This window comes from Thamnophis elegans, chromosome 8 (assembly GCF_009769535.1).
Source record: "Thamnophis elegans isolate rThaEle1 chromosome 8, rThaEle1.pri, whole genome shotgun sequence".
Taxonomy (NCBI): Eukaryota; Metazoa; Chordata; class Lepidosauria; order Squamata; family Colubridae; genus Thamnophis; species Thamnophis elegans.
Genome location: NC_045548.1, coordinates 60,936,411 through 60,956,335, shown reverse-complemented (window position 1 = coordinate 60,956,335; position 19,925 = coordinate 60,936,411). Strand labels below are relative to the sequence as shown.

Below are 19,925 nucleotides of genomic sequence, written 5' to 3'. Positions count from 1 at the left end.
TAAGTGGGGGGGGGTGTCGGATTAGATGACTTATAAAGCCCCTTCCAACTCTGTTAATCTGTTAAGGAGAGTGGCCTTCTAATAAAGCAGATTATTTGTTTTCCTAATATAGAATTGTTTGTCATGACAAGCAGGGAGATATATTTCTCATAGAGATGTTAGAAATTGAATTTGAATATATCTATAGACAAATTATATTTTCTTTCCTAGAGATAGAACCCATCCAGATTTAAAATTGTCAGGAATACTAAGGTTATAAAAAATAGTCACAATCACAATAAAATGAATTCCTCCAGTCCATGACACCGCACAAAGTATGCTAATATTAAGTTTTCTACTTCAGAGGCCTTTCCGTCTTAGTGAAGAAGTTGGTATTTGGCATTGTCCTTGGAGTTTCAGTGTAGAACAATGACCATCATTCAATATTTTACCAACTGGGAACTAAACTCCTTTCATTGATTATATTTTAAGTTATATTTTTTTCAACATACATACATTTGATTTCTGTTTTATGTAATTTATGCAACTTTCTGTGCTATGGTACACTTTTTTATTAAGATATAGCTAGCACTTGTATACTTTTTTTGTAACTATCCTTCCTAGAATGAGGCTATTTTATCTTCCTCCCACAACTTTTCCATAAGATTCTCTTTGATACTATTGTCATTGTCTTTGCTGGTCTTTTAAAATCAGCACATTTTCTACAAACTAAAATTCATGTGTGATTGACATTGATAGCATCTGACATCATTGTATTCGCTGTGGGAATATCATTTGTTCCAAAGAATTTGAACAGTAATTAGTGTTTGAGGAGTACAACAAAACAACTTGACTTTAGCATTTTTAGTAACATTTGAGCACCCCACCAGCAGAAATAATCATGTACCTTACAGGTGTGTAGTGAATTATACAGATTTGTTTATTTTAAATACATTTGTGTATTAAATAACTATGTACTGCTTGCAAAATCTGGCTAGATTTATAAATATGGCTAGTGATAAGAGCTCTCACTTTTCACAAAATCAATTATTATGGTGTGTATTTAAATTACAATTCAATTTTATATTAACTAGAAGTTGGGGATCCATAATGAGCCACAGTGATTTCAAAATGATAAGTGCAACATGACTTCACTACACAAATGATACAATTATTTGTTTGTATCATGAGGCAGGTGTAGATATTTCATTCATATGATGGGAAGTTTACACACATGCATATATACATACAGACACATATTTGTGTCAAAATGGCCTGAAAATACTGAATTACAACACACACACAAAGGAAATGCATAAAAGATTTGTGAATTTTGAAACTGGACTATTCAACCTGGGATTTTTCTTAAAATAAAACAATTTTATGAATCAAGCCATAGATAAGAGAGTGAGATTATGCTAGGTGTTATTAGAGACTTGCTTTCTAAATATTTACCAAAGCTGAATTGTATGAGTGGTTTGTTAAAGTAAAAAAAAAGATTATTTATGTTAAAAATGATTTTTTTATGATTTTATGATTTTCAGTAGGTAGTCATTTGTACTCTAGTGTACTATAAAAATGTACATGGCTTTGTGCCCTGTAGCTGTGATACTGAATAATTTATTTACTTTTCAGAATGCCCATTTTCCTGCTCAGAAGCAGTAAATGATCAGAAAAAAGTGATAACATTTGATATAAAAAATGAAGCTGATAAAAGCAAACTGTTTCGCCTTTTCAACAGTAGATAAAATCTGAGAATATTTTCATGAAAAGTCATGAATTTTGAGCTATAGTTCAGCATTTTAATTCAAGCTGTGTAACAATTTATATGGAGGAATATTTTTGATAATCTGAAAACTGCATCCATATTTCAATCAAGAAAAATTAAAGAAGGGCTCCATTTCAGCTGAATATATAAAAATTTGGGAGGAAAACTCAAGGCATTTGGGCAAGTTTTATGTCACTGAAAATGAAGGTGTTTTTTTTTTTCCTTCATGTAAACTACTTTTTAATGAGTAGATTGGATTGTTAGTTGCAACTTCAATTATTTAAGCTATTAAGTAATTGTTCTCTGTGTTTGTTTTCCTTCCCAATTCTGGCATTTTCACACTGACTGTTCAAGCTGTTCAGTGTGGTAACCCTGGAACAACAGCTAATGGGAAAGTGTTTCAAATTGATGGCACAACATTCTCTAGTTCTGTGATTTATTCCTGCATGGAAGGCTATATTCTGTCTGGACCTTCTGTGCGACAATGCACTGCCAATGGGACGTGGTCTGGTTCCTTGCCGAATTGTACAAGCAAGTATCCATTGTTCCTACTATTATTGCAATCTTTAGAACACCACCTACAGCTTCTGTATTTGGGGAAAGTCAGATTGGGGAGAAAGAGCAGGCTGGTGCCAGAATCATCCCTGTTGCAGATTTAGCTTCCCCACCACCCAGGACCAGGTTTCCAGAACTTGACCATTCAAGGTTGTTCCATGCAAACCAATGATGTTGTTGTAGCTTCTCTACACAGAGAAGGCAGAGACAGCTTGGAAACTTGATGCATCCATCAAACTCTTCTTGTGTAACTTATGATGCATCTCCAGTGTTCCTTGCCCTTTGTCCCTACTTTCCTCTGTTTTTATCTTTACCCACTTGACTCCCATTTTTGAAGGGGAGAGTGGTCCTCTCTGTCATTGGCCTGCTAGTGTTAATAGTGCTTCTGAGGCTCTGAGATTTTCAGCACTCAATATAATGGCTGACCTGAGTGACTAATGACAGCAAAGATGGGTGAGAATTTACGGCGGCAGATATAAGTATCATGCAGTCACTGAAAGTCAACATTGCCTTGATGGCACATAATCAATACATTTAATGGCAAAAATGGAAAGAATATTATTGCTCTCTTACTGTAAAGATGTATTATTTTGTATATGTGGGTGGAATCTTTTGTAATGAAAAGATGTACATGTTAATGAACAACTGTGTACACGTTAATGTACAACAATGTAGATATGCCTAAGCAATTCCTGACCCTGCTGTTTCACACCACATATGCTCATTTGGGCAAAAAAAAAAAAAAAATCATGCCTGAGTCTACCAGATTCAGATTTCCTGGAGCCATTAGACAAGGCTGCATCCTTTACCCCTTTAACAATGAGTTCTTTTTGGGTTGGAAGATGAAATATTTGTGTCCTTACACATTATGTCAAACTCTAAAGTACGGTCTCCTTAAGCTGTTCAAGCAATCTCTAAAGCAGACAATTTACACAAATTTCTGCCCTTTGCTAAATAGAATTGTCTTCTCTTTTCAAATCAGCATAGTAGGTGAGATGCTGAGAGAGAGAATAAAGAATATCCCATTTTATTATCTCACCATCTTGATACAGAAGATGGTGGGCAGGTAAGAGAGGACCTTTTTGGTAGCAGCTGTTGGGAAACTTCTCAGCTAGGCTGGAAGAGGCAATGAGAGTCAAGCATGGGATTATTTTAGAGTCCTTGCATAGCCTCAAAAGACATAAGTTTGAACTCCCCTTCCTGCCTAGCTGGCTGTTTCCCAATGGCAGCAACTTGCCATTGTGAATCAGTCTCCAGAATTTTGCCAGATAAGGTTATATTGTCTTAATTCAACCTTCACAAAGTTAGAAAAGTGGAAATGAAAGCTGGAGTCTTAATTCCTTGACAAATGGATTCTGTAATTAGTAACAAATGTCACCTAATGTGACAAACTCAGCTTGCTTACAAAAGCTGCTACACAAAGGAAGTTGCCTTAGATATCACATTATACAATTATTCTAGATTGTTCACCTCGTAAAATGGGGGCACCCTTTAATATATCCTCATTTTCTTCCCCTTTATAGTAATCAGTTGTGGAGATCCAGGAATACCAGCCAATGGATTGAGATACGGGGATGATTATGTAGTTGGACAAAATGTTACTTATATGTGTCAACCTGGATACACAATGGAAGCCAACAGTTCCAAAATTCGTACTTGCACTAGTAATGCCACATGGAGTGGAATGCTGGCAACTTGTAAAGGTACTGCTTTGAATCTGGGTGGGTGGGTGGATGGGTGGCAAGAGGGAGAGATGTGGGGCAGAGAGAGGGGAGAGAGAGAGAGAAAGTTGATGAATGACCTTGGAAGTCAAAGGAAAAGCCACAAGTAGATGAGCAGTTAGTTAAGAGGTAGCTTAGCTGCCATGTGACTACGGCAAAAGTCTCATAAGGGACTTTCCCTAATTTCTTGGGCTGCAAAAGTCATGGGGATGAAATGTAGTTTCAGGCATGCATGGTTGATGTTGGCCTTGTAAAGTTGTCCAGGAGGAAAGCACACCCAGGTGAATGAATTCCACTTTATTCTAAGATTACATTAACAGAATTTTGTAGGTTTCAAAGTGCATTTCTCCTTCCTTCTACATTCTTTCTGTGGCTAAACTGCCTCTTATCCAACCAGTCCCCTGGCTGTGGCTCTCCCCAGGGTTTTCCAAGGTGATTCCCACACACCATTACAGAGAGATCTGTATGTGTTTACAGTAGTACCTTAGTACTCAGCTGGTTCAAAACTCATCAAATTTAGTACTTGACGCATTTCGATTGAAAAATGTTGTCCTGGTATTCATCTTAGTTTGGTTTTCAACATTCTGCAAACGGAAGTGGGGGTCAGCTAGAGAGGGTAGACAGAAAGTCAGCCACGTGGGAAGGTTGCTACAAAAGAAGTGGGGGACAGCCACAGAGGGCGGCAGGAAGACAGCCATGCTGGGAAGATCTGGAAGACATAGGAAAAGGGACAGATAAAAAGTCCTTCCCAGGTGAAACAAAGAGGCGAGTGGTAAGGTATATGGTTTGTTTGGTACTCATCCTTTTTAGTACTCATTTGCCTTCAGGAACCAATTAAGGATGAGAACTGAGATACCAGTGTATTAAAACGATTGAATATGATAATGCTGTATGTGGACTTGATTTGGCTTCAAAATGATTCCCTGATGCAAATCATGCACTGATGGAACAGAATAACAAGTAAATACATATAGGTAGAAACCAGATTTAGAATGGTTCCTTCAACCTTATTTCCTGAACAGTCAGAATTATATCTAATTGCATCCCTCCCAATATCTATAGCATGTCCATAATTCAAACAGTGTTCTGCAGAGTGACATGAGGATATGCCATTTCTGATGAGATTATAAAATAGGGAATGCATTTCTATTAACTTTTTTATATCTTAACCTATCTTAGTATTCAAATTGTGATGATTGGTTTTTAGCGACTGGGTTATGTATCTCAAAATAAAGAACTAAAGAAACAGTCCTTCCCAACTTTATTTTTCCTTATGTATGTGACTGCATAATTGTCAGGCAAAGTGCCCATCGAAATGGCAAGAGGCTGTGAAAATAAACAATACTTAAGCAAGGAAATATGATTTGCAAAAAAAAAACACCCATACAGCAACCCATTTTTCTTAAAAAAAAAAAAAAAAAAAAAGTTGAATTAGCACATATGGTTATCATAGTGAGTATAGACACAGGAGACATTTGCTGCAGCTGCTATGCTAATGACTCTAAATGTTATTACAGCTGTTACCTGTCCAACTCCACCCCAGATTTCTAATGGAAAACAGGAAGGAATAAATTTTGATTGGGGGTTCAGCATTAGTTATGTCTGTTCACCTGGCTATGAATTATCATTTCCTGCTGTTTTGACTTGTGTTGGGAACGGAACATGGAGCGGTGAAGTCCCACAGTGCTTACGTAAGTATTTTTTAAAAAAATATTTGCATTCCAGGCTGATAGTTGTTTCCATTCAATCTTAAAAGAAAACATAACAAAAGAAAAACTGTCAATATCTGTAAGAAATAACTATAATATTTCCTCCACACACCCAATCAAGCACTGTGACTCAGTGGCTTAAAAGATGCCACAGAAGGTTGATGCACTGGTGTTTTGAGTCCTACATTGTGCGACAAAGTGAGCTCTCATCGTTTGCCTCATCTCCTGCCAACCTAGTATTCAAAAGCATGCCTCATGCAAGTAGATACATAGGTACCACTTTGGCGAGAAGGTAACCGTAAGTCAAGTTTCACTGGACTCTCTGCTGTGGCGTGATATAATACTGGCCACGTGATCATAGAAATAACTGTGGACGGCATTGGTTCAATGGCCTAAAGAAATGGAGATGAGCATTGCCCCCCAAAGTCTGCTGCAAGAAGTGAGACAAGAACCCACAGGGATTCTTTTATCTTTACTACATACACAAATCCAACAAAACTGCAAGGTCCTTTAATATCCATTACAAAACAAGGGACAAATTGCAGTGACCAGATAGGCGCTTGTGATCTCTTTCATCTTTGCTTTCTAGTCCTTTTTTCTTTAAAGATTTTAACTCCAATTAAACAGTTTAATCGGTCAGTTGTCATCTACAGTGACAACTAACCAGTTCTGGTTGTTTTTTTTGTTTAGTTTATTCCTTCAAGTGTGTATTGACTTCTGGCAATTCCTTGGAGAAGAGCCTGCAGATTTCTTGGCAAGGTTTTTTTGAACTGGCTTGCTATTGTCTTATTCCTGGGATTAAGGGGGAATGACTGGCTCAAGGTTATCCAGCTAGTTTCATGCCTAAGGCAAGAACTAAACTTCATGGTATTTAGCCTTCTGCCTTGACCACTGCACCAAATTGACTCTTGTCTGTTTTAAAGCTGATAAGCAAAAAACTAATGAAAAATAGAAGTCTTATTAGAATTAATTAATCAATCAATGATGCTTTCAGGATGTTTAATTATAGTCATAGCCAGGATGAGAAAGGTGGTGATAGCAGTGGTGGGTTCCTACCGGTTTGGACCGGTTCAGCCAAACCGGTAGTGGTTTGGCAGCCTGGGTCACTGGAACCGGTAGCGACCCAGGCCTGCCAAGCTCCCAAACTGGTTCTCTGGGTGGCGCCATAGGTGGCGCCATCTTGTTTTTCACTTCTGTGTATACGCAGAACAATTTTTTTTGCACTGCACATACACGTAAATACACATCAAGTGTGTGCACGTGTAGCATGCCCATGAGCAAACCAGCAATAGTGCTGGCCGGAATCCACCCCTGGGTGATAGATTGCAGTGAAATGAGGAAGTATAGTGGGAAAGTCCCAATTTTCATGGATAATATAATCAAAAGGTGAATTTTGCAGTGACTGCTCTTAACTACTGAAACACTTCCTTGATATGCTGATGCACCCCTATTTTCCTGAATGTTCAACACTGCATCATATTTGAAATTGCAAGTAATCCTTGACTTATAACACTTCATTTAGTGACCGTTCAAAGTTACGACACTGAAAAAAATGACTTATGATGATTTTTCACACTTAACAATCTTTGTAGCATTCTCATGATCATGAACAATCACTCATATCCCTAGTTTTTTTTTTAATGAAATTGTAGAGGAAGGACTATTTTGTCTCATACAAAACCTAAAGCAAGTTTGTCAAACTTGACAAAAATGTCAACAAGAGCTAGTCTGAACATGAATGTTTTAACCAGGAATACCTGGATAATTTTTGTATTGTGGCTGACATTTGCAATGGCAAAATCTGTCCAGCCTGTGTCCCTGACAATTGGACTTCTGTTCCAGTATTATATTAAATTACCAATTTATGCAGAGGTTTTTATTAGCATAAAATTGGTGACACTGATGGATTTTGCATAGCTGCAGATTTCATTACAATAACAAATGTATGCTTACTTTTTACAGAACATTTTGTGAATATTTCTTTCTTTTTGCTGTGGGAAAAAAAGTATTAATTTTTTTAACAGAATAAATTAAATGGGCTGGATTATCAAAGAGAAGAGGAATGATCCTTCTTGTTTTACAATAAAGAAAAAAAACTTTGCAAATAAAAATTGAATAAAACTGTAATATTTTACATTCAAAAGTTCAGTGATACTGTATAATGTAGAAATGCTGTATTTTGATTAATGGATTAAAACCCATTTATTTTACTCAACAGATTCACAAATCTCGATCATTTTCCTAAGTCCTGTAATCTTTTTCAATCGCTACAAGATCTTCCTGTTTGATATGATTTGTGACAGCAAGAAGATTAAATCTTTTGAGGATTTAAAGCTTTCATGTTTTAGTTATTACAATAATAAGTGTTTATACAGTCTGTTAGAGAGTGGAGATCATATTTCATTCCACCTTATTGGCAGTTGATTTTATATAGTTGGAATTGTGAGCCAAATGTGATTATGGTGGCTGAATAACAGAAGAAGCCATGGTATTATTAATTAACAGAGCAGAAGCAAAAGCTCTCTTTGACCAGATAAAGGAGGAGGAGAACATTGAAGTATGAAAACTATAAGATGGAGGAAGCAAAAAACATGACCTCTGAATTCATTTCTCAAGCTGTCCAAAACATTTCTTCTACACTTGACTTGGACAAGGGGATAGATGGGGAACTCATCCAATATGCAGATGACACCAAGCTGGCAGGAATAGCCAACACTCCAGAAGATAGGCTTAAGATACAGAAGGATCTTGACAAACTTGAACATTAGGCACTATATAACAAAATGAAATTCAATGGAGAAAAAAGTAAAGTTCTACATTTAGGCAAGAAAAACAAAATGCAAAGCATACAGAATATGTGGTACCTTGCTCAATAGTAGTAACTGTGACAGGGATCTTGGAATCCTAGTGGACTACCATTTAAATATGATCCAGCAGTATGCAGCAGCTGCCAAAAAGGCCAAAACAGTTCTAGGCTACATAAACAAAGGGATAGAATCAAGATCACGTGAAGTGTTAATGCCACTTCATAATGCCTCGATAAGCCACACTGGAATACTGAATTCAGTTTTGGTTGCCACAATGTAAAAAAAGATGTGGAGACTTTTGAAAGACTGCAGAGAAGAGCAAGAAAGATGATTAGGGGACTGGAGGCTAAAACATATGAAGAACGGTTGCAGGAACTGGGTATGTCTAGTTTAATGAAAACAAGGACATGATAGCAGTGTTCCAATATCTCAGGGGCTACCACAAAGAAGAGGGAGTCAAACTATTCTCCAAAGCACCTGAGGGTAGGACAAGAAGCAATGGGTGGAAACTAATCAAGGAGAGAAGTATCTTGGAACTAAGGAGAAATTTCCTGACAGAACAATTAATCAGTGGAACAATTTGTCTCCAGAAGTTGTGAATGCTGCAACAAAGGAAGTTGTTGGATAACCATTTGTCTGCTGGTGTAGAGTTTCCTGCCTAAGCAGGGGGTTGGACTAGAAGACCTCCAAGGACCCTTCAAACTCCGTTATTCTATTCTATCACGTAATCAAATATATATAAAAAAATCAGTCTGTGTTTTCACAAACATGCCCATTACCAATACTACAAGAGTAAGATGAGGACTTTCCTTATCACTCATGCCTTAATCACCTAATGGCTTGACTACTGCACTACACTCTATATGGGGCTGCCCTTGAAGACAGCCTAGAAGCTTCAATTGGTTCAGAATGCAATGACACAGGCAATGGTGGTCCAATTTGTAAACTTATCAGACTCACTGGGAGTCAGATGACATATAAATGGTTTAATGCAATCAGCCAGATGTTCAGACTGAATATGGCATTTTTATCTACAAGGACCTTATCATATTCCCAAGGAGCTGGGATAGGCAGACACGGACACTTTATGGTGTTAGAGGCATTGTCACAGAATGTAAACTGCTACATGTAAAACTGCCTTTTGCAATTGACTGATGGCAAATTTGCCAATTCTTATGTTCAATTGGTATTCCAGGTGTTTTGGGAGTGCACCAAGGCCACTATCATTATGGGTACTACCTTTGATTTCTTTTGACACAGTTGTTAATAATTATTGTCAATCAATATATTTCAGTGGTCAAAGAATTCCTCATCCTGACATGTACTGCATTTTTTTCTCCAAAACATGTCTTTGTTTGATATAACATCTGGAATATGGGAACAAGTATAAATAGAAAAAGTTGGGAAAGAAAAATATTTATGTAATTCACAATTGAAGGAATATGCCATTGTATTTTCCTCTCCCCCTCCCCATTTATCAACCCAAATCATTATTTTTGGTCTTGGTCACAAGTAGGAAGACTTTAAATTGCAGCCTTAAAATCTGCCATTGGAGTCACATAGAAACAATGATATTGTAGAATAAAATTATTCTACTGCAATCTAATTATTATATTAATAGCCTGCCATTTTTTTACGGGAATCTTGAAATCATGTAGATATTGGTCTCCATAGACTATGACTCCATTAGAAGAACTCCATGAGATAGGGTAGGCTGAAAGAAATAGCAAAGGGCTCAAAGTCACCATCAATGTGTTCTGAACTAGGCTTCCCCAGCAGCACGAAGCCGAGTCCTCATCCCGATAAACCCCTTTTATTTAATTTACAGTGAATTCATCTCCAGCAGTGTCTTTCCTCCCTCACAGTCTTTCAAGATAGTTCACAATTACCAACCTTTATCAGGCTTGGAGAGTGGCCAGGCTGACATCTTTCAGATGCCACAATACTTGTCAAAAATGCAGCAATGAACTAATTGTCTCCTGCAAACACCCCTCCCCTTTCGCTCCTCTTTTATTCCCTATGGGAGGGGCATTCACTATCTAGCTGTGGCCTTACTCCCAAGTTGACCCTTGTTAGCTGTTCCCTTCATCTGGCAACACTGTGCATGCGCACATTGGGAACAGGCTCCAGCTGTTCATCTGCCTCACTGATGTCTGACTCTGAAGGCAGCTGATAACTGTCGGACAGCCCTGGCCCCATCTCTACCTCCATCATAAAGCACTCATCAGAGCCTTCCCCAGATTCCAGAACTGGTCCATTTTCCTCCCCAACCTCCTCACTGTCCGGATCTGCTGCCAGCTCCGATGCCCTCTGGCGGGCCACAACACAATGCTCTGTAGTGAACTGAAACCTGGCCCTTGTCAAATCCAAGGCCAGTATCTTAACCACAATACCATATGGGCCTTAGGATATTCCTAAAAGACTCTTGAGTCTCATTCTCAATTTTATCCATACACATTCATTGAGAATGCCACTTCCCATTGCCAGTTGATTCGCCACTGTGAAAACAGAGCATTAGACATTTTCATAGGATATTTTATATTCACTTTTAATCTACTATGTATCAATGATTTTAGATCTAACGGCAACACATTTAGAGAGGTAGATATAATTGGTTAGCGGTACATATCAAAACCATGAACAAGATTGTCAAGTACATTTCAGATTAATCTCATATTGAATTTTATTGGAAGAGGTCTTAACTAGCACATCCATAGATGCTTCCTACATTATTTTAGCAGTTCCTGCAAGTGAAATAAACGCACTTTGATTGCAATCATATACAGTAAATGAGCACTGGAACGGATGGCTTTGTAAATCAATGTGTTAAAAAATGAATAGGCCAAATTTTGTTCCTATTTATATCTAAAAGGTTCAACATTAGTTACTTTTACTTTTTTCAATGTTGTCTTTTACTGCAGTGAGATTTGCTGAGGTATTATTTGGGAAAGGACATATTAATGAAACAAATAATTATAATTGTATCTCCAGATATTCTAATCAAATATTATCTCTTTTTTTACATTACTGCAATATCATGGCTAATATGCTTGGATTGGACTATGCCTTCAGCCAAGTTTCAGGCCTACCTTCTCAGTTTTATCATTCTCTGAGCAGAATAATCCTTTCTCATTGCTCAGTTGCTCTGGTCAAATCCAATACCATCTTCTCAGTTAATGTTAAGTGACATAAAACAGATGCCTGATTAATTTTCTTTTGTACTTACAGTTAGGATGTTGTCAGAAATAGCAAGGTGTAAGTACTGCTGACAAGGAAGACCCCATGACTTATTCTCTACTACAAAGAGTAGCAGTTTATCTGCACAGTTCCCCAGGTCGTGGGGGCGGGGGAATGGACTGATGTGCATTGCCATGATGTCTAGTTTCTATGGTTACATACTCAGACAGAATTGCTAAGCATCCAGTAATAGAAAGTGGCTAGGAAAAGGCTGGAGAATATCAATGCATGATGTAATTCCTACAAATATTCTCTTATTAAAGCAATAATCAAATAGCAAACAAAATCTGTGTGATATTTGTTTAAGAAATGTTTTAAATATTTTCTTGAAAGTCTCTGTCCTTGTTAACATAGTTGACAATGAACAAAAGGAATTTTGGACCCTCTGCATATTAACTATTAGCTTTTGACATTTACACAGAAAAAGACAAGATTTAGACCATTCTGTCTTAAGAATATGATTTGCATTTACACCTTCTGTAGGTATATGTGTGCACACTGCAGTTCCACTTCTTATTTTAGAACAGAATTTTGTATGATTATAAAAGGCTTCAAGCTGATTTTCATCACATACAAGTCTATCTCTCTAAAAAGAAACATCAATATAATTCCACATTTTTATCTTTACAGCAAAGTTTTGTGGTGACCCAGGAGTACCTGCTCAAGGCAAAAGGGAAGGCAAAAGCTTTATTTATCAGTCAGAAGTCTCTTTCAGTTGTAATCTTCCATTTGTGCTGGTTGGTTCCAGCACTCGTATATGTCAAGCAGATGGTACATGGAGTGGATCATCTCCCCGTTGCATAGGTATGGTGGCATCTTTCCTAATTGGTAGCTTGCTGTGTTTTTGGTTTGTTTTTTTACAACAGTGTTTAACTTCTATGGACTTCAACTGCTAGAATTCTCCTCTGTCCTGTTCACTCAGAATGGAAACATAATGGTAGTTTAGTAGCAGTAGTACCGGCGCTTGCCCAGAGCACCGGGTACCGTTCCAATATGGTGATCCAGAGGGCTCGTCCGCCTGCCCGAGCTCCTTACCTGTATTTGAGGTCTTTGGTGCTTCTGTGCACATGCACAGAGCACAAGGGGCCTGCGCTCCACTCTGCTGAATAGCTGGAATGTAGCGGAGGCATCGCAAGATGTAAGGACACATGTGCACGCTGAACATGTTTGTGTGCATTCTGTGCGCGGTCATGTGGTGGGCGCTGATCTCTGTTGCACCGTACCAATTGCAACGAGATCCAGAACCCACCACTGTTTAGTAGGTTGATTAATATTACCCAGCAATTCCCTTCACTAAAACTCCAGAGTTGTCCCAGCCAAAAGCAGACCAATAGTAGTCCACAGAGCAATGGCCGATGAGTCCACAAGTCACTGGAAAGCTTCCCAAACAAGACAAATATACCAGGAAAAATTAAATTCATAACACAAGAGGATTTACGAGACAAGAAAAGTCCAGAGTTTACAAAGCACAATGCAAAGTCAAAGCACAGCATCAATCCAAAGCAAGGCAGGAATCACAATGACCAGGAAATACACAGCTAGGAAATGAACATGTTCCCAGCCTTGTCTCCATCTGTCTGCTCTGCTAAATAGCCAGCAGCTTTGTATAAGTAGTTGTTGCTTAATACAAAATCAGTTAGTGACTGTTCAAAGTTACAATGGACTTCCCAATTTTACTTTTGACCTACTGTAATCATATGCTCCATTTTGGTGCTTGGCAACCAGTTTGCATTTACAATCATTTGCAGTATCCCATGTGTATGCAATCATAATTTGTTGGCATTTTTTCCTGGTTTCCAGTGTTTACTTCCTGTTTCTGACCCCAAAAAAGCACCATTGGGTATAAATTTTCACTTAATCACTGGGCATTTGCTTGATAGCCAGTCCTTAAGCAAACCAAGGTATTTGCTTAATGACTGAGGGGAAAAAAGCTTGTAAAATTGGTCACATGATATGCCACAATCGAAAGTTGAGAACTACCTATACAGGAAAAATTCCATTCCTGCTCTCCCACACACACTCATGCATTTTTGGAGATATTCTACATTGCTAACAGGATTCTTAGTGTGGTTTTCCAGCAATGAAGACAGGGGTGGGCTGCTGGAGGTTTGCTGGGGTTCGAGAGAACCTCTAGCTAAGATTCTGTGCCCCCAATGGTTTGGGTCCTCATTTTACCCACCTTGGAAGGATGGAAGGCTGAGTCAATCTTGAGCCTGGTGAGATTCGAACTGCCAAATTGCAGGCAGTCAGCAGGCAACAGAAGTAGGCTGCAGTTCTGCACTCTAACCACTGAGCCACCATTCTTTCTACATTATCCTTTTATATTTTTACTTTTGCTTAACACACTTCTGTTTTTGCTGTGCCTTTTTTCATTTGGACTATTTACTCCTTTTGAAAGAAAAAAACTTCTCTCCCTTTAAAAAAAAAAATTGGCTGCTTTACTCTGTTTGCCGGTGGTTGCAGATTTTCCAAAACACACATCTCTTCTCACACCTGTTTCAAGGTTGAAGCATTATTGGCAACTCTGCCTTGCTGACGCTGGGGACAAGGCCTAGATAGGAGCACAGGTGCCTGCAATTTTTCCAAGCAGCCTGTTCCATAACTTATAACGGGATGTATAATTGTATCTTCAGTGCAAAATTGCAATCTTACCAAGGAACAGGTTCTTATGCATGGTGGTATTTAGAATTGAATGCAAATTTGGTAATGCTTAAAACATATCCAATGATGTCAGTTTATGATTACTAGCTTGTGACTAACCTAAGTCCTTGTTAGTGAATTCATTCTAAGCATGGCTGCAGGGAAAGCAATAGCAATAGCACTTAGACTTATACTGCTTTACAGTGCTTTACAGCCTTCTCTAAGCAGTTTACAGAATCAGCATATTTGCCCCCAACTATCTGGGTCCTCATTTTTCCCACTTGGAAGGATGGAAGGCTGAGCCAACCTTGAGCCTGGGGAGATTTGAACTGCCAAATTGCAGGGAGCTGGCAGTCAGCAGAAGTAGCCTGCAGTACTGCACTCTAACCACTGAGTCACCGCAGCTTATATAGGATATCCATCCTATTGATTATAGTTCCTCTGTATAGGAAAATATTATTATATAAATTGTTCTTTGTGGATATTCAAGCAGGGAGGAAAGGTTACCACTGGAAATGAAGAATTTGGCCTGTTGTCTCTTTAGCATTGGATAGCTTTACTGGAGCAATTTTCACAACCAATAAATAAGCATAAGGTATGAAAGATAAGGGGACAAGAATCAAAGGGTAAAGCATTTGGGTTCATCTTTTTTGGCAAAGTAGCGTTCTAAACCTTGCATTAACACTTTATGAAATATGAGTTTCAATATTCAGATTGAAATAAAGACGCTTCTGAAAACTGTTTGGAAGCATTTGGGTATAAATGGACATATGTTTTATAAAAAACTTTTATTTCACAAACTTTTTTTTGTTTTTGGCAAAGAACCTACTCGGACAGCCTGTGAAAACCCTGGGGTTCCTCGTCATGGATCGCAAAACAACACCTTTGGTTACCAGGTAGGAGTCCTAATCTTTATTGAACAAGGAAGAGAGATAACTTCCTTATCTCTCTTGTGTCATCAAAACATCATCATGTAATATATCAGGACTTTTTTCCCCTTCCCTAAACGTGGGCAATCACCCTCTACCATGGACCTTATCCCATTCCTAAGGAGTCTGTAAGAGAGTGTACATAAGCGTACATGTGTGCCTACCATCCCTGTCGTACTGTCCCCATTTATTTGTACTCATTTATTGTGTGTGTGTGTGTGTGTGTATGTGTGTGTGTGTTTGTGTATGTATGTATGTATGTATGTATGTATGTATATATGTATGTATTGTGTCACAACCCCTGGTATGGCCAAATATGGGAGGGAGCATACTGCTTCCCTTTTTCTGTCTTTTGGCCCACCCTAGGAGCCATCCAGGCAGAAAGTCATTTTTTATTTGCCTTTGCACAAATGCAACACACACACACACACAAACAAACACGTATGTATGTATGTATGTATGTATGTATGTATGTATGTATGTATGTATGTATGTATGTATAGGTATATATATATGTCTCACTTGCCATCTTCAGTCTGGTGTTTTTGCCGTGACGATACCTCCCACCTACCAGACATCTGGAAACCAGCCCAAGTCAACAAACGAGCCCCACCTACCACCCAGGCCATTACAACACAAAACAATAACGGACACACAGCCAGCATTAATCAGCACCAATCCACCAATCATGATGCAACCACACAGCCAATCAATCCACTTACTGAAACAAATCCAGCACTACACACACAGACACCAAGATTTATAGAAAGACAGCAGCTCTGACCACGCTTTACTCACACAAACACGAAGCTGAAAACACCAGCCTGTGTAAATCTACGAAAACATGTGCGTGTGTGTGTGTGTGTGTGTGCGCGCATTTTCATAGATTTTCACGGGTGTAGATATGCTGGTCTTGTTGTATTCAGGTCTTTTCCCATGTAAGATTGAGATTATCTTGCCAATGTTTCAGCGAGGTCTCACTCGCCATCTTTATATTTATATTTATATTTGTTTTCTCATACATCTTGACAAACATAAATAAATAAATAAATAAAAATAATTTTCATCAGATAGTTCAAAATGAATTATTTGATGTCATTGCTGAGCCATTTCCTCATCCAGAGTCAAATTCATAAACATCGTCATAGGTTTATTGGTTTTAAAAAGTGCTATCCTTTTACATTCAGTCTTTGATTATCTTTAATGAGATTTGCTTTCCAATCAACATTTTAACAGCATGTCCATGTGCTTGCTCCATTCCCCCACAGTAGAAGTTTTACCCTAAAGGCAGCACTGACATTATTCCTGAACAAAAGGTCACATTTGCAACTTGAAGAGGGCAGTAAGTAAATGAGAAGCATTGCCCTGAACAAAATATATGGTTTCTCCACTACCTGTCAGGGTTTTCTTCTAGCATAAGCATAAAATGAAGCAGTATTATAATTTCAGAGATAAGAATCTTTCAGGACAAGCTGAAGGGCCCAAAATCTGTGATCAAATTCTGAAGATTGCTGTACTATAGTTAATACTAGTAAAATTATTATTTTTATCTATAACCATGCTAGGTTACTAGCTCTGTTTTTCAATCTGCATCTGTGAGAAATAAATAAGACATTATCAAATTACAACCATTACATTCCATGTGTTCTCCAACATGTCTACTGCTTTGTTATATCATAAACCATCCCAAAACAGCTGCATTCATTTTGTAAAGGCAAAATAAAGGTCTTTTGCCAACTTCACCTGCAAGCTGTAGAAGGAGATTATTTTCCTGAAATGAATTCTGAGACTTGAGATGTATGTGTAGAAATGTTGCTGCTAACACATGAAAACTGCTTATAGAACCATTATTGGGTAGCACAGAATGTGGCTGAAATAATAGGAATTTTGTTTTAGATAATCTGTCACACATGCAAAGGATTAAACTCTATTTCTTTGTAGTTTATTTTGTGGCATGGTCACATGAATGTCAATTCAGCATTTATGTATGTATTAATTCTGAAATGGTCCAAGGCACAATCTGAATTTAGAAATAAAAATAGATCAATTATATTTGTAGTAGCCTCTGGGTCAGTTTTATCATGTTTTATATGAACCTCGGTATGGAGATGAGGAGAGCATTGAAAGCTACCTTTTTCTAGTGAATTTAATGTTCTCAAAAAGAATAATATTATTCACACAGGGAAATGAATTTGTGTAGCTATAAACAGCGCATTGTGAATAAAAATAAGTTTGAAGAACTCAAATAATAAAGAAATTACCATTGCTGTAAATTTATTGCATGGAATTCATTCATGTGTAGCCCTAGTTGATCATTAAGTCCAAATGTCTCAAGAGGTCATTTCAATTTCGTTGCATTTTATTGTTGCAACTCATAAGTTGTGACATAATATGGATTCACCAAGTGTGCAATAAAAATAGTAAAGTATAATTAATAAACAAAAATTAAAATTACATAAAATCAATTTTAATTAATAGCCATTAAAAAACACAAGGACAAAATTTAATTGTAGAATGGAGGAGGTATTTATGATTCTCAGCTGCCTGAAGAAGTCAATTTGTATCTATGAGTCAACTTTTGTCTCCTTGGCAATGACATCAGTGACATGAATGATTCATCACCAATATAAAGTGACTTATTATATGAAAGTAGCCACTGACCTTTTATCACAGACATTGCCATGATCCAGATCATAACTGTTGTATGTTTGCATGGACCCATTAGGAACCAGTTGGTACTTGTAAAATTTGTATGAGCTAGACATATTTTAAATATAATGGTGGGATAAAAATTAACACGGCAAAGATGATCCATTGGCCATTTTGTGCATTTCTTATGATAGACTCAACTTCTTTTCATCTTTATCATAAACTTGTACTGAATTTTCTTACTCTGTGTAAAAGAGGAAGAAATAACAAAATATCTGTGAAAATAGAGAGCACAGCTTGACACAATCCTAACAACAGATATCTAGGAGTGATTAAGAAAAAGTTGATTTCCCTCATCTTGTATCTAGGTTGTTCATAGACCTTTTAGTGTAGCAACTAGTGTTTCAAAATATCTTACATTGATTAGATTAGTGTATGTGTGCAGAGAGGGATATGATCTCTGTGTTGAGTTGATCCCTAATCAAATTGATCTACTCTTAATCTTCCAATAGGTAGGCAATATTGTGCAGTTTCACTGCAGAAAAGGCTACCTGCTTCAAGGGTCTACAACTCGAACCTGCCTTCCTGACCTTACATGGAGTGGGATCCAACCTGAATGCATTGGTAAGTCAAGAACAGGAAAAAAGAGTCAGATATAGAATGGAAAAATAATATTATTGTGATGCAAATTGAGATTCACATGCCTTAAATCAGTACCCAAACAAGAAATAAGAATAGTATCTTATTTGTGCTGTCATTCTCCAAACAAACTAAATATTTACAGGTTTATATATGAGGAGATAGTTTACAGAAAATATGTGTTTTAATGGAAAGGAATGAAAAAGGACTATCTGTATTAAGAAAACACCAATTTAAATGCTGATTTTGTGCTGTTTTTGTTTTTTTAAGTTTTAAACTAATATTGAGACAGGGTGAACTAATGTTAAAAAAAGTAGAAACCAACATTAGTATTTTCTGACAGAAGAGAATGTTTGTAGCTCAGGGTTGAACTGTGAGGTTCTTGGCACTCTCTAAGCTTGGTGGTTTTCTTGCATACATTTCATTACCAAACTAGGTAACATGTGCTATCATGAATGAAACATCTTCAGGAAAATCACTAAGTCCGATAACACAATATACCCTGCATTAATGTATTCAATAATCTATACAGAAGAGAATCAGCCTACAGCCTGGGATTCCTTGATATTATCTTATCAAAGTAGTCCCCTATGGAATTCTGCTTAACTTCCTAACCCACATACAACAAACTACATACTGCCACATAATGCATATATTTAAAAGAATGACATCAGTACTCTTATTTATCTAGCAGTCTTAACAGTCCTTACACTGTCAATCTGGACTTTCATATCACTCCATAGTATCTTCTCTCGGTGTTTCTGGAGTCCCCCTTTCCCATGTATTGGTAATATTTCACTATCTTAAGGTCAGAAATGCAACTGGCATCCATTTTTAATGATTGATGTGTCCCAAAATCATATGATTACCTTTTGCTTTCTTCTGAGAAGCAAAGTCAATGGGGAAGCCAGATTCACCTAACCACCGTATTACTAACTTAACAACTGCAGTGATTCACTTAACAACTGTCTCAAGGAAGGTTGCAAAATGTACAAAGCTCACTTAACAACTGTCTTCCTTAGCAAATGACATTTGGGGGTCAGTTGTGATTGTCAGTCAAGAACTACCTGTACTTAACATATACCCCCCCCCAAATCTCTCTTCTTAAAGCACTGAAAAGCATTTCATATTTCACCACCCTGCTCTCATCTCAAAGTTTGCTCCAAAATTCCCAATTAGCTGACCCCCACCCTCCAAAAAAGGGTGAAAAAAATGACCAAGACCAATTTAAAATGTAATGAAAAATAGAGACAAGCAAGACAGAGCGTTTTAAAGGAATATTTTAAAAACCC

The 19,925-nt window shown here is 37.6% G+C and overlaps 1 protein-coding gene across 1 annotated transcript in view; it reads left to right on the top strand.

Annotated features, from left to right (window-relative positions):
- The window catches only part of CSMD3 (CUB and Sushi multiple domains 3), a 791,530-nt gene that overhangs the window by 734,419 nt on the left and 37,186 nt on the right, over positions 1-19,925 (top strand). Inside the window, 6 exon segments of the mRNA XM_032222292.1 lie at positions 2,102-2,278; positions 3,826-4,005; positions 5,541-5,714; positions 12,407-12,580; positions 15,239-15,312; positions 18,507-18,618. Of these exon segments, the coding sequence (XP_032078183.1) occupies positions 2,102-2,278; positions 3,826-4,005; positions 5,541-5,714; positions 12,407-12,580; positions 15,239-15,312; positions 18,507-18,618 (891 nt within the window).